This window comes from Sarcophilus harrisii, chromosome 1 (assembly GCF_902635505.1).
Source record: "Sarcophilus harrisii chromosome 1, mSarHar1.11, whole genome shotgun sequence".
In the NCBI taxonomy this organism is placed as follows: Eukaryota; Metazoa; Chordata; class Mammalia; order Dasyuromorphia; family Dasyuridae; genus Sarcophilus; species Sarcophilus harrisii.
Window position 1 is genome coordinate 350,469,215 of NC_045426.1, and position 15,582 is coordinate 350,484,796.

At 36.1% G+C, this 15,582-nt stretch overlaps 1 protein-coding gene across 2 annotated transcripts in view; it reads left to right on the plus strand.

Annotated features, from left to right (window-relative positions):
• The window catches only part of CPLX4 (complexin 4), a 40,551-nt gene that overhangs the window by 6,975 nt on the left and 17,994 nt on the right, over window positions 1-15,582 (plus strand). The window contains exons 1-2 of one of the 2 annotated variants that reach the window (XR_004230840.1): window positions 823-909; window positions 4,327-4,463. Coding sequence is in view for 1 of the 2 variants with exons in the window: in XM_031945902.1 (XP_031801762.1) it covers window positions 822-909 (88 nt within the window). In the remaining variant the exon portion in view is untranslated. Of the gene's footprint in view, window positions 1-821; window positions 910-4,326; window positions 4,464-15,582 lie in introns of those variants that run through there. The other variant, XM_031945902.1, reaches the window with a different exon arrangement.

Below are 15,582 nucleotides of genomic sequence, written 5' to 3' on the forward strand. Positions count from 1 at the left end.
CTGAAAGTACGGTCGTTTTGTCAGGCACTCTCCAATCTTGTTTTCCTCTTGGAGTCACTATCAGAGACCAAGGTGGGTGGTTTATTTGCTAATAACAAACAGGTTAAGGAAAGGCTTCTTCCCAGTGGTATTTATCATAGAGGTCTGCTAGGATCCATAATCTTTCAAGATCAAATGGAATGAAATCGAATATATATACATATACATATATATATATATATGAAAACACCTTACATGTCATATATGATACTTTATATGCATATATGCTGTATGTATATATACAGATATATGATATTTAATTCCTTTTGGTCTTAAAGTCATTTATCTTTAAAGATATCTATGATAAATTCCCTGGGGAGGGAGATATAGATGAGAGAGATGAGAGACAGAGAAGAAAATATATACATATTTTAATTCCTTTTGTTCTTTAAAACTTATTTGTCTTTTAACATCATATATATGTATGTGTGTATATGTATATATTTATGTGTGTGTTCTACAACATTAAAATATCTATGTTGTTTATGCATATATAATATTCATGTTATACATATGATTTATTATGTTATATATAACATGTAAAAGATGTTTTCATTACTTTTAAGTATATATATATATATAATGTACATCTATATTATTTTTATAAAATGCTGCAATTGGTATTTGGGGGACTGGAGACTTCTATGGTTCCTCTCTACTTGATATGACTGACATTGGTTTCTTAGGGGCTTCCTTAGGGGCTTCCAGTGCTTCTTTTCAGTCCTTTTTATTCTCCCTCCTCTTCTGACTGGGACCCATTCTGGTTCTGCTCTGACTTTCAGAATGGAAAGGGATGCTGCATTTACACAGAAAAAGGCAGAGAGGGCATGCCTCAGAGTTCATCTCAGAGAAAAGTACCGGCTCCCAAAGGTAAGACATTCTTTACAAAGAGTAGGTAAATATTCTGTCTACTTGAGAGGAAAAAAGAGGTGGGGGGAGAAAAGAAAATTTGCTACTGAAGCGGTGTGTTTTGCTGTTTTGTTACAGCATTTATTTGCTGTTGAAGGTAGCATACTCCCTGAATTTATATGACATTTTCTCTTCTGTGTCTGAAGCAGCTTAGGTAGATCAGCATATAAAATATTGGATCTGGAATCAGAGGCTTTTAGTTCAAATTCTATCTCATACTTACTGGCTATATAACCCTGGATAAGCCACCTAACCTGTGTTTAACTGTTTCCTCAATTGTTAAAATAGAGATGATAATAGCACCTACCTTACAGGGAGAGTTAGTGTGAGGATCAAAGTGCTTAACAGTGCCTGGCACACAGTAGGGTTAGGGTTAGGTCATTCACTTAAAAATGCTTATTGTTGTCCTTCCTTTCATGTCTTTGCACAGGCTCTTCCCCAAGCCTAGAAGTCAATCCCTCCTCACTTGTGCCTTGTGAAATCCCCATTTTCCTCTTAAACTCAACTCAAGAGCCTTTTCCTACTGATTCCTTCAGTTGAAAGAGTACCTCTTCAAAAGTTACTTGGCATTTATTTCATACACATTTTATGTTTAATTATGAGAGGACACTGTTTCCTGATGGAATCCAAGTTACATAGGGACAGACTATTTCATTTTTGTCTCTGGAATATTGAGTTAAATACTCGATAATCTGATGCACTCACCTATCAGGAGAGTGTGGACGTTAGGGTAGGAGCTCCAGAGGTGAGACTCTAAGTCCCGTAGGCTATAGTTTCTGGAGATCCAGTGACCAGGAAAGTACCAAACGAAAGAGATTACAGACTCCTCCAAAAATATACAAGACCTTGGGTCTGATCTTATATCTGCTGTTTTCACATTCAATACCTGCCATCCCAATCTCCCTGAGAAAGAAGTAGTTGGCATTCAGACAATTAGAGAACATGTCTACATTCTGGGGGGTAAGACAATAATCAAAATCTACAATGAAAAAAGAGAAAAGTTTCAGGTAAAACACTGCCAAGTATTCTGAACAAGGGTTTTTGGCTGTGTAAAAGTGGCCATTAACAATGACACATTATAAAGGGTCACTTTCTCTTGGTTTTCTGAAAGCAAATACATAGGCTTATCATTCTTGAACTGGAAGGGGTCTCAGAGGTCATCTGGTAAACTTCCTCACCTTTCCAAGGTCTGAGGAGGTTAGCATGGTCACACAACTTTGGTAAGTGCCAGAATTAACATTTTGAATTTAGCTTCTCTAAGTCCAAAACTTATGCTTTTCCCACTGTACCAAGAAAATGAAGGGGAGGGAAATGAAAAGAGAAATATCATGGAGATATAATTGAAAGGATCTGGCAGGTAATTAATTAACTGTTATCTCTTCCCTTAACCCACACATCCAAAGTTACAAGCTGGGTTGACTGGGAGAAAGATGGTGGCATCTGTAGCAGCAGAGAAGTTAATGAGACAGATATATTTTTGGGAAGGTGACAAATTCTGTTTTGGACGAGTTAATTTTGAGGTGTTGATGGTCCTGCAAGTAAAGATAACCTATCATATGGAACAGAGGTTCTGGGCAAAGTTGCAAGGCAGAAATAGATTTGGGAATTGGTGACCATTAAAGTCACTTAATCAATCAATAAACATTTACTAAGTACCTATTATATATCTAGTACCAGGACTGAAGAAGATATGATCACCAAAGGTCACCTCAGGTCAGCTTTCTGGGAAGATTATGTAGGGATACAGGTTTAAAACTAAATGTAACCTCCTCCCTCTCTACTTATCCTCATAGGGAATAATTGAATCCACTCTTCAGAGAAAACAGCTTAATTTTAAAAGTTTATCACTGGGCACTTGTCTAGGAGCTCAAGAGAAATGGGGCCATGTTTCAGGCTGTTTCACCTCAATGGACAGTAACAGGAAAGACTTTGAGAATTCTAGCCAAGTGTATTCAGACAAGCCAGTGTTCCGATCAGGAAATCTGGAAGGTGCCACCAAACTGGGTGACCCTCTGTAATCCGAAGTCTGACTGTTGACAATGCATTCTGTGTGTGTGTGTGTGTGTGTGTGTGTGTGTGTGTGTGTGAGTGTGTGTGTGTGTGCGCCTTAAGAAAACTAAAAGCCAAACTGGCATGGACAGTATCTGGTGCCATCAGGTCTCAGATATATTGCTGCCCTCCATCTAGACTGAAGACTTTATGGGAAAAATAGTTTGGGATAGCAGCTCAGGGGGCCTCAAGCAGACTTTAGAAAAATCCTTCCCCTGCTACTGGCAATGAGTTACTGGTATGCATTTACCCAGGAAACTGGCAGATTTCTTTCTGGAAATTTTTGAGAACAGAGAAAACAAGAATGGCAAGAGAACAGAGCAGCTCAGGGCTCACAGAATCTGTGAGCAAGGAGGGAATTCATTCCTGTATATGCATTCCATTCGCAAATGAGATCCTCATTAGAACATAGCAGCAAGAGTTCATATAGCCTCTGGTCATATTGCTCACAATCAGTCTGATTCTGATCAAATCAGAAAAATGAAATTCTAGATAAAGATTGGATTAAGAAGTTCACACTATCTCAGCCATTGGGGAAGGGGATCTTTGGAGAAGAGAAGAAAATGAGTTGGCTTTGTCAGATTATTTCCAATCAGGAGGATGTCAAGGAAGTAAATTTGGCATTTCAGATCTGCTCTGGGCCAAAACCAAACCATGGATCTGCTTTGATCCAGAAGCCCATGACATGACTCTCTAGGGGTTTTATGGACTGAAAATTCCCTTTCCCCAAAACTGTCTAAAACTGGTAGTGTTTCTAATTCCCCATAATATCACACCTGATTTATTTGTTGAAACATAATTGGTGGAGCTGGAAGGAATCTTAAAGAACATCAATCCCAAACCCCTCATTTTATGAATGAGGAGATTGAGACCAGGAATTGCTCACACAGAAGAGTGACAGAATTAGAATGGAATCCACATCTTCCAATTTCAGAGCAGGAGTTCTCCCCTTCACCCAGTGCTTCATTTTCTCCATCCCCACATCCACCATGCCCACCCCAAATTCCATTCAGGAATGTAGATCCAAAATTTTAGTGAAAAGCCAAGTATTGGAAGCTAACACGTTGCCATCTCCATTTTAGACATTTCTCCTCATTCTTTTCTGTGGTTTTCTGGGGCTCATTCTGAGAGGCATGTGGGTGAGTGTTTGTTTACCTGAAAGAAAAACCAAATTTGTAATTAAAACAGAACTAGGGGATGATAGTTCACTTAATTAAAGGAGTCACCATAGGTTTCCTTTAAATACAGAGCTCCCCCTAGTGTATTGAAAGCAGAATTTTATGTGTCAACAATGTTTTCTTTTTCTTTTATTTTCATTTATCTTTTCAGAAACACATCTTTTGTGTAAAGGTCAATTCAATGGAAATGTTTCTTTGAAATCTGTAAAACACTTTTAGATGTTGCAGTGATGGACCTACTATCATGTTCTTTTTTGAAAAAAGAAATTAAATAAAAAATATTTGCAATACCAACTTTGCTATTATGTGACTAATTCTACTGAATTATTCCAGTTTTTCTAATTACTCTAACCCTGGTAACTTTTGACATCAGTAACACAATAATAGTTTACATTTAGTGCGTTTTGTGGCTTATGGAATGGTTTCCTTATGAAAGAACTGAAATTCAGGCAAGTGAAGTTCCCTACTCATGGTCATACAGTGACAAGTAGTAGGACCCTGGACCTAGAGTGACCTTTAGTAAATATATCTTTTTAAGTGGCTTTCATGGTTACAGTTTCTCAAATCTATATCTCTATCCCCCAATTTTGCCTTAAGTGGAACTCAGGTCCCATATTTTAAAAAAGCTGAATGAGCTCTCAAATGTCACTTAGTCCCCCCTTCCCCTCATTTTACAGATGAGAAAAAGTGAGGCACAGAAAAATCCACTGACTTGCCCAAGATCACTTAGAGAATAAGCATCATAGCTGGGTTTTGAATCCAGGTCCTTTCTATTGTATTGCCCTGCTGGGCTTCACTCCCAACTTGCCTGAATAAGTCCAGCACAAATAACCCTTTTATCTTTTGCCCTTGACAAGCTGTCAGGGATATTTATTATAACGGTACATCACTTTAAGAGTTATTCTCAGGGACAAACAGCTCTGTATACTCTTGCTTCTAATGCAACAAGGAAAGAAAATTGAAATTCAGATGGGCTGTCTAGCCTGTCCCAGAGTAAAACAAACGATTAGCAGCTCACACAGGAGGGAGGGAGATAAATGCTCTGAGATTCAGGTTGACAGCATGTAACACAGCCCTCCCTGTGGTTGCAAAGGCCCCGCCTCTGAGCAGAGAACACATGGAGCCCACATTGGGGATTAGGGAAGCATCTGGTCCCCACTGTTAGCCGTGAGTGTCTGACCCGTTGCGCCACCTGGTGTTCCCGTTACAAACAGCCGGTACAGCATTATTTTAGTGACGGAGAAAGAAATTCACTAGGAACCAGATGGAGAAATGGGGTGAGAAAGAGTTCTTTGTAGGAGACTGTGGATTGGGGCTGGCCGATCCTGAGGAACAGCACTCTTGGAATATCCAGATGAAACTTCAGATAGTTTCTGGTTTATTCCTATAAGTCAAGGCCAAATCCATGGTAATGTGAAATATTGTATTGCTCCTAGACTTTTTTTTAAAATTAAGCCATAGACAAATCAAACTGGAAAAAAGTTTTAAAAGACAATTGACTATTTCATTTTTTCTCCAAATAACTGAGATGATCCTGGAACAGAATGAAAGATGTTTTGAGCACATTTAAGAAACTCTTCAGCACTATCAATGATTCCATGTTGTTCCATGACATGCAAATTTATTTTTTAAATACTAGTGTTCTCCAAGTGATACTTTATAGTTATAAATCAAAGAATAACACAACTATTCTAAAAAAAAGTCAAAAACTGCAAGCAATCCAAAAGCCAATGAAGAAACAGAGCATAAATAAATAAGTAGGTTACAAATTATTACAATAATGATGTGAGCTTAAGAAGTAGTCAAATAACATAAAGGCAAAAAAATGAGAAATTTTATGTAATGGAGGAAGACTTGCATGAAGAGATAGAGTGAAATAATCAGAGTCAGAAATATTTTTTTTTGCAATGACTACAATAAAAGGAATTAAAATGACACTAATACAAAGTCAAAATTCTGCTTTAGTGTAAGACCAATCTTGGCCATGGAGAAAAGATGGCATATACTTCCTTTCCTTTCTTGGAGAGGCAAGGGCACTGTGGGTGCTGAATATTATATATTCTATGTTGTTCAGTTTTGTTTAATTTTATCCCAAGGACTCAGCCCAGTGTTGTGCATATAGCAGGAGATTAATAAACACTTGCTAATTGATTCAGTGATTTGTTTGAGGAAATAGTTGGTATTTGACAAATTGATTCCTCTTTTCTCCAGTTGATAAACTCAGTGAAAGCAAAGGACAGATAATAGAGGTAAGGAAGTGTAATATGTTCAAGTGGCATTAAATTAACAATAAGGATTTATCTATGCCCTTATAAAGTGTGAAAACATCTTTAAATGTTTGATTTAGAAGACTGTGAGTTAGCTTGCTGAAAACAGCTTACACCTCTGGAGGACTTTAAATAGCTAGTCTGTTAGTCTTAAAGTCATTCAGAGAGTTCAAGGGTATTTGGGCAAGAAACAGCTTTGTAGGATGTGGCCTCTGGGCCAGTACCAAGAACAGGGATTTCTCACATATCTAGCAACAGGAATAATCACAAAATAGGAGAAACTCTATTAAGCAGGTAGAGAGTTCAAGTCACAGTTGAGGGAGCAGAGATAAACCTAGCTATAGAGAGGCAATCAGTAGAGGTCAGAAATGACTTTAAGAAATGTGGCTTCTCATTCCCCAGTTGATCAATGGTCAAAGGATGTGAACAAACAATTTTCAGATGAAGAAATTAAAGCCACTTTTAGTCATATGAAAAAATATTCTGTCACTATTGATTAGAGAAATGCAAATTTAAACAACTTTGAGGTACCGCTTTATACCTCTCAGATTGGCCATGACAGAAAAAGATAATGATAAATGTTGGAGGAGATGTGGGGAAAACTAGAACACTTAATACACATTTTTGATGGAGTTGTGAAATGATCCAACCATTCTGGAGAGCAATTTGGAGCTATGTTCTAAAGGCTATAAAACTGTGTATACCCTTTGATTCATTAGTATTTCTACTGAGTTTATATCCCAAAGAGATCATAAAAGAGGGGAAAGGAAGGACCCACATGTGCAAAAATGTTTGTAGCAGCCCCTTTTTTGTGCTAAGGAATAAGAAATTGAGTGGATGCCATCAGTTGGGAAATGACTGAATAAGTTATGGTACATGAATGTAAAAATGGAATATTTCTATTCTATAAGAAATGAGGAGCAAGCTGATTTCAGAAAAGCCTGGAAAGACTTACATGAACTCCTGCTAAGTGAAGTGAGTAGAAACAAGAAAACATTGTACATAGCAACAATAAGATTGTGTGATGATCAACTGTGATGGACTTGGCTCTTTTCAACACTGAGGTGATTCAAGGCAATTCTTTATGGAAAGAGCCATCTGTATCCAGAGAGAGAACTATGAAGAAAAACTATGAAGACTGAATTTGATTCACATGTGGTAGTATTTTTACCTTTTTGTTGTTACTGTCTGCTTGTTTTTTTCTCATATTTTTCCCTTTTGATTTGATTTTTTGTGCAGCATTATGAACATGTAAATATGTTTAGAAGAATTGTACATGTTTAACCTATATTGGATTGCTTGCTGTTTAGGAGATGAGGAGAGAAAGAAAGAAAAATTTCCAACGCAAGGTTTTGCAAAGGTGAATGTTGGAAACTATCTCTGCATGTATTTGGAAAAATAAAATAAAAACCCATTATAAAAAATGTGGCTTCTGGCCAAACTGATTATGGTTTCAAAGAAGAATGAATCCTAGAAGTCAAGAATCAAAAAGCATAAGGACTTCATGAAGAAAGAAAGAATATTGCCATAATATGGGTGTGTTACCTTTGTCATATATATTTCTTAAATATTTCTCTCACTACCATTATATCCTATTTGTTTTTTTTATTTTTAATGATACTAGAGGTTAATTTTATTAATTTATCCTTTAAAATCCTTTCACAGGCCACTATACATAAATTCTTTTAGACTTACTCTTATGAGAGAAACATTAAACGTTATATTTAAGGGCAGGATGGTGTAGTGAAAAGTCACAATAACCCAAGTTCCCCCAAAACTTCTATAATGATAAAAGAAAATGTAAAAAAATTGAATTCTGAGAAAAAAAGAAACGAAAAAGGAATACTGAATCAGAGCAAATTAGAAAGAGAGCCATTGGAATGAGGAATGACTGAGAGCTCAAGTCAAGAGAAATGGCTACAGGGAAGGAGAACAATAAAGGGACTGAAAACATGGCAAGGAAGACATCCCAGTGTACACAACACCAGTTTGGAAGTACCAAAAGTTTGAGAGTCTCCCAGAAGAAATGATAAAAGTATCGGAATGCTACAAAAAGAAGTTTAGGCCAGATATCTTTGCTAGAAGAGAGCAGATCCCAACTTTAGCATAAAATCCAAAGTCAAGAAATAGGTTGGAAAGATAAGTAAACAACAGAAAAAGAACACAAATTTTAAAAAATTATTTTAGTGACAAGGAAACTCAAGACACAAACTCAGAAGACAATAACTATAAAACATCTAAAAGGAAACAAAAAAAAAAATAGGAAACAAGCTCAACAAGAATTCCTAGATGAACTAAAGAATAAAATAAAGAGCAAAAACAAACAAACAAAAACAAAAAACCCCTGAAATATGTCTGTGTAAGTGCAAATTTCAGATCTGGGCCACAATTTACAATTTGGCCACAAGATACAATTTTGATGGTTAATCCAGGAAATATTTGATCCTTTCTTGCTTTGAAAAATAAGCTGTTTATAACAGCAAAGATTGAAGCAGGTCATTCTTTTTCTTTTAAAGTAGTATTTTCTTTTCCTCCCTCAATTACAGGTTAAGACAATTTTCAACATTCATTTTTACAAGATTTTAAGTTTCAAATTGTTCTCTTTCCTTTCCTCCTCTCCCCTCTTTAAAAAAATATTAGGCAATTTGATATCATTTTTACATGTGCTATCATGTATAACATTTCCATATTAATCATTTTTAAATGATTAATATATTGTGAAAGAAAAAACAGATCAAAAGAGGGAAAAACAAAAAAGAATAAAGTAAAAGAAAAAAATAATTTCTGACTTTCATTCAAAGTCCATCAGTTCTTTATCTGAATGTGGATGAATTTTTCTTTGGGAGGCCTCTGTACTTGTTTTGGATCATTATTTTGCTGAGAACTAAGTTATTCATAGTTGATCATTATACAATGTTGCTGGTAATGTGTACAATGTTTTCTTGGTTCTGCTCCTTTTACTTTGCCAGGTTTTTTTGAAACCTGCCTGTGAATCATTTCTTATTGCACAAAAGAATTCCATTACATTCATATATCACTGCTTGTTCAACCATTCCTCAATTGATGGTCATCACCTTAATTTCCAATGTTATGATCTCTTTGGAATGTAGACCAGTGAGCCAAGGAGAATGAGTGAAGATACAGCCAGTACTGGAAAGGATGGCCAGAGAGTCTGCATCAGTAGAGGGAAATCAGGTTTGAATAATAACTAGTAGAGGGAAGAAGTGAGATCGGAAAAGATTTAAGAGGAAGGGAAATTTATTGCCTATGAAACAGACATTCCAGAGGGCCCAATGAAAGGACTATATGGAGTTAAGATGAAACTTTGGGGTAAGAAATTGAGGGAGACAGCAACGAGATCAACCAAATCATTTCCAAAGGAGCAGTAATGAACTGAACCAGCTATGCCCAGAAAAAGAACTCTGGGAGATGACTAAAAATCATTACATTGAATTCCCAATCCCTATATTTATGCACACCTGTATTTTTGATTTCCTTCACAAGCTAATTGTACAATATTTCAGAGTCTGATTCTTTTTGTACAGCAAAATAACGTTTTGGTCATGTATACTTATTGTGTATCTAATTTATATTTTAATATATTTAAAATCTACTGGTCATCCTGCCATCTAGGGGAGGGGGTGGGGGGTAAGAGGTAAAAAATTGGAACAAGAGGTTTGGCATTTGTTAATGCTGTAAAGTTACCCATGCATATATCCTGTAAATAAAAAGCTATTAAAAAAAAAAGAAATTGAGGGAGAGAGAAATGATCAATCAGGTGATAGGATGTGTGGAATAAGGTTTGGATGGTGATCTACAGGAGTTCAGAGTCACTGGGATGTGAGGTATGTTCATCATGAGTGGAGGGCGGCACTTTTCTACCCTCAAAGAACAGTTGCAGTAAGAAGTCTGAAGTCAATTGAAGGATTGTTCTTTGTACTGGAGGTTCTCCACATCCCAGTTGGGAGATTGGGTCAGCAACAGGAAGGGGAAGATGGCCTGAGCTGCTACAGATAGAGGTCTAAGAAGTCACTTATCTCCTGTTGGCCCCAGTTTTCTTGACTATAAAATGAGGATTACATTAGCACCTACCTCCCAGGCTGTGACAATCAAATGAGATAATATTTGTAAATCCCTTAACAAAGTGCCTGGAATATAGTGGGTATTACATAAATGCTTGTTTCTTTCCAATTAAAAGTGGGATAGACTGCCTCATGATTTCTCTCATAGTTATATTTGATCTAAGAGTGGATGATCACTTGGAGGTGTTGAGGAATTAAATAGGGAATGAGTTAAAATCAGGGATGGAGAATCTTTTTTTTCTGCTAAGGGTCATTTAGATATTTATAAAATCATTTGTGGGCCATACAAAATTATCAACTTAAAAATTCAAGCTCTGGGAAGTTGTCCCTAACTTTCAGCTCATCATTGTGGTTGTTTTGGTGGGGCCAGACAAAATAATTTCCTGGGTTGGACATTCCCTCCCTCTCAGTTATATGAATGAATGCATCATAGATCCATTAGGCTAAGGAAGCTGGGGTATTTTATAGGCGAATCATATATAAGAAACTTTAAAATTCCTTTCGGCTTTGAGTTTCTAGAGTAGAGATCAAGAACCTTAGAAGGCAAACTAGGGTCATTCATACCCTCCTGATTCTGGTCGAAGACTATTGTCTTAGGAAATACTAAATGTTATTGCTAACATTAGTATCAATCTATATCAATTAGGGAGTAATAGTGACATTAATAAACCACAGGGAATGTAACATATTCAAAATGTCCCCAAGCTAACAAACAATTAATCCTTTGGGGTACTTCATTCATAATTGCTTAGCATTGCCATCTCAGAGGTTAAATAGCAGCAGGATTCAGTTCTTGCCCCCCAGGACATCTCCCTTATTAGGGCCCAACTTGGAAAAATTTGAGGAAAATGTCCTCCCAGGAGCTGTCACATCTTATAAAGATTACTTTGCCAAATTTTCGATTGGGGGGTGAATTTTTTAAAGGAACTATTTGACTGGGATCTCTTATTAAAAAGGCCATACTCTGCTGACTGGGGAAAAATAAACTGAGTAATTATTAAATGAAATGATTGGCTCACTTTGACAGCTACTAAAATTTTTCTTAGGATATATTTTCTTATTCCCTACTTATGCATGTCATCAAACATATTGATGATACCTGGTGACCATTTTTAAATACCACTAATAAGAAAACAATAATCTTTAGAATGATGAAAGTGAACAAATATCTAGATTTTAAATTCCTAAAGTTTTCCCCCCACAAAAATCACACTTCATTAAGAAATATATTGGACTAGATATTCTCTAGTCTTTCAGGTCTAGAATGCTATTATCCTATAGCACCTAAAAATAATTAGAGTAGTCCATAGTCATGTTAAATTCAAAATTAGTTGTACCCACTGAATCTGAATCTGACTCAGTGAGTCAGTCTCTCAATACCCAATGAGGACTGCAATTCATCCATGATTTCCTGCAAATCTTCAACAAGTAGACAGCCCAACCTTGCTGAGATCTTTTGTGTGGATACCAATACAATGTGTGACCCACCCATCTTTGATCTCTTTCTACATAATTAAAACAATCTCATTTTCTAGTCACGCATCTTTTTGACAAGATCTTTTTTGTTTTTTCCTTATAAAAATGCAAATTTTTCTTTTACTGATTCTTTTTGTTGTTATATTACTTCATTTCTGAAGGTGTATTCCTCTCTTCTGCCTTACTCAGAGAACCATCTCTTTTAACAAAATATTTAAACAGATTGGGTAGGGACAGGAGAGCAATTCAGGAAAAACCAATCAGCTTATCAACTTTTTTTTGGTCAATACACGTTATATTGCATGCTTGTAATCCTCCATGATGGCATATTTTGTGCCACTATTTACACATTATTTATCATTGGTAGCATGCTGCAACATATGCATATTTACGATATATCTTTCTCTTTCTCATGTTTTTTAAGTGACCTTCAATTTTTATTCCTCAAATCCTGTGGTATTCTATGAATCTAAGTCACATAGTATTTGATCTTAGCTATTGATCTTCCAACTGCATTACAATGGTCCACCATTCAAAAGATTATGCTTTCTTCAAAGTAACTGTTGGTATCATAAAATTATTATGTAATTCTCCAACTGTAATCCAGACCCTTTCTGTTTGAGTATAGTTAGTTCATTGTGGGATAGAGTCAAGATGAAAGTTGCCTGAGCTCTTCTGAGTTTCTTTTGGAAACAACATTAAATCTCTAAAAGAATTCTGGAGTGACAGAATCCATAAAAAGGCAGAGTGAAACAACTTTCCAGCCCAAGATAATTTAGAATGGCTTCACAAAAGGTCTGTCTTACTTGGGTAACAGGGAAGCACAGCCCAGGTCAGGTAGTGTCTGAAAGAGCCATTAAAAGCCACAGCACAAATCAGTATCTGAGGCCTTTTGATTCTGGCTCAGAAGACCAGTTGTAAGACATCCAGTCCCAATATTGTGGTCAAACTGCAAGCTCTGGAACCCAGGTCATAACAGGAACAACTAGGCCAGGTTACCCTTGTGCAGTGAAAAACTGCCAATCCCAGAGGCCCTGGCAAAGAAAATGACCAAGATCCTGACCTTAGTGTAAGAAGTTTGGGACAATGTCCCTTGTACTCTAGAAGTAGAGTTCAACTTTTAAAAATGAGAAAAAAAAAAGCCCTAATCATAGAAAGCTACTATGATGAGAGCGAAGACCTAAATACAAATTCAGAAAAGGACAATGTCAAAGGGCCTACATATGAAGCTTCAAAGGAGAATATAAATTGATCTCAGACCCAAAAAGTTCTCTTGGAAGAGCTCAAAAATTATTTAAAAAAATCAAGAGAAGTAGAAGAAAAATTGGGAAAAGAAATGAAAATTATGCAGGAGAATTATTGTAATATTCTCTCTAAAATGTAATGTTCTCTGTTGAGGTTTTCTTAGGGTTCTCTGAGAACAGCTTTCATTTCAGTTCAGTAATCACCACACAAATAGCCAGGGGTTAAAGTCCAAATCCTTTATTGTCTCTTTCAAAGTCTTGTCTCCTTTCCTGGAGCCCAGTTAGCTTTCTTATAGTCCAGATCCTTTATTATCTCCTTTCTGGGGCTGGGCAGCTTTCTGGAGAGCCTTCCAGTAGAGTGGAGAAGTGAAGGAGGAGAGCCTGCCACCAAGGTAGTATGAGATGGGATGAATAGATATGGTTCTGAGTCCCCGCTTATAAGCTCCACACTGAGTACAGACCAATCATTATATCACTAGGAAACCATTATTTGTTGTAGGATTAAATCAGTGCTAAACTAGATTTAACCATTGTCTCCTCAATTCCACTTAGTACCCTTATTTCAGGTTCCGGTCCATACATCTCCTTGTAGGATTAAATCAGTCATATCGAACCATGCTAAATTAGATAACTATTGTCTCTATCAATTCCACTGACTTAGTACCTTTTAAGAATCCTTTGTTTCAAGTTCAGAATTCTGGCCCATAACAAATTATAACAAAAGAATCAACAGCTTGGAAAAAAGAAGCACAAAAATTGACTGAAGGAAACAACTCCTTTAAAAGTAGAATTGCCCAAATAGAAAAGGAGGTACAAAAGCTAACTGAAAAAAATCATTCCTTAAACATTAAAATTGGGCAAGGGGAAGCTGATGACTATGAGACATCAAGTATCAGTCAAAATCAAAAGAAAGAAAAGATGAAATAAAATGTAAAATATCTCATTGGAAAAATAACTGACCTAGAAAATAGATCTAGGCGATATAATTTTAAAATTATTGGACTAACTGAAAGCAATGATCAAAAAAAAAAAAAAGCCTGAATATCATCTTTCAAGAAATTATCAAGGAAAACTGTTCTGATGTCTTAAAACCAGAAGGTAAAATAATAAGTAAAAGAATCTACCAACTACCTCCAGAAAGAGATCTCAAAGTGAAAACTTCAAGATCAGGTTGAGGAGAAAGTACTGCAAGCATCCAGAAAGAAACAACTCCAATATCAAGAAGTCACATTTTTGGATTATATAGAACTCAGTAGTTTTCTACATTTAAGAATTAGAAGGCTTGAAATATATTCCAGAAAGCAAAAAAATTCTTGGATTACAACCAAGAATCAACTACCCTGCAAAATTGAACATAATTTTTTCAGGGGAAAAGATAGATAGTCAATGAAATAGATGACTTCCAAACTTTCCTAATGCAAGTTGTAGAACTGAGAACAGTCCATCATCTATTTGCAGTATCTGCCCAAAAAATATGTACTGATGGACTAGCTGTGTAGAAAATGCATCCAACTGAATTTGAAAGAGAAAGACATTTCATTTTAGACTCTGGCTCCTGAAATATGCAAGTTTCTAAAAAGTACCACAGGCAGAAATCCTATACTTTTACAAAAAGAAGAAAATGGGAAGGATATAATTGTATATGTGTTTTCCAACTTTCACTAAAGTTCTTATTCTTTGTGACATGAAGATGATCTGAGGTTTAACCAGAGACAATGTCAGTGGAGCACAAACTCTACCTAGCCTTTCCAATCTTCCCAAAGAACAATATAAGCTTAGTGATAGGACTGTATGTCAATAACTAACCATACCTAGGTTCGTAGAAGGCATCACTAGTTTGGTTAAAGAATGAAGACTCTTTTAGTCATAGCAACTCTTGAAGATCATTTACTAAGTTGAAATAGCTCACAAAAATTAAATCCTGGCTCTGTGAAGGATTGAAGTATATATTAGTTAAAGATTAGTGGATTAGCCTAGCAAGACATCTAAATGTGCTTGTGGTTCTCTGAATGGCATGATTGGAGAGGATACACTGTCCCAAATATCCTCCACTCCAAAATTTTTTTTAAATGTCCCTATTAGAGTTTCATTTCTTTGGATTCCACTTCCCACTAACATCTTTAAAAAAAACATAATGGATAAGTTGCTGATCAAATTATTTCCTCCAGAAGGAAGGGATGGGACAATAGGGATTTCCTCTTTCCAAACTAGACTTAGTACAGGCCTTGTATAGCACTTAAAAAAGTAAAAATTCAGTTCTGATTGGCACAGCTTCATTAGACACTTAAAAAAAAACACAGAATTTTTATTGCATCCCTGGATCAATTAGAAAAAAAAA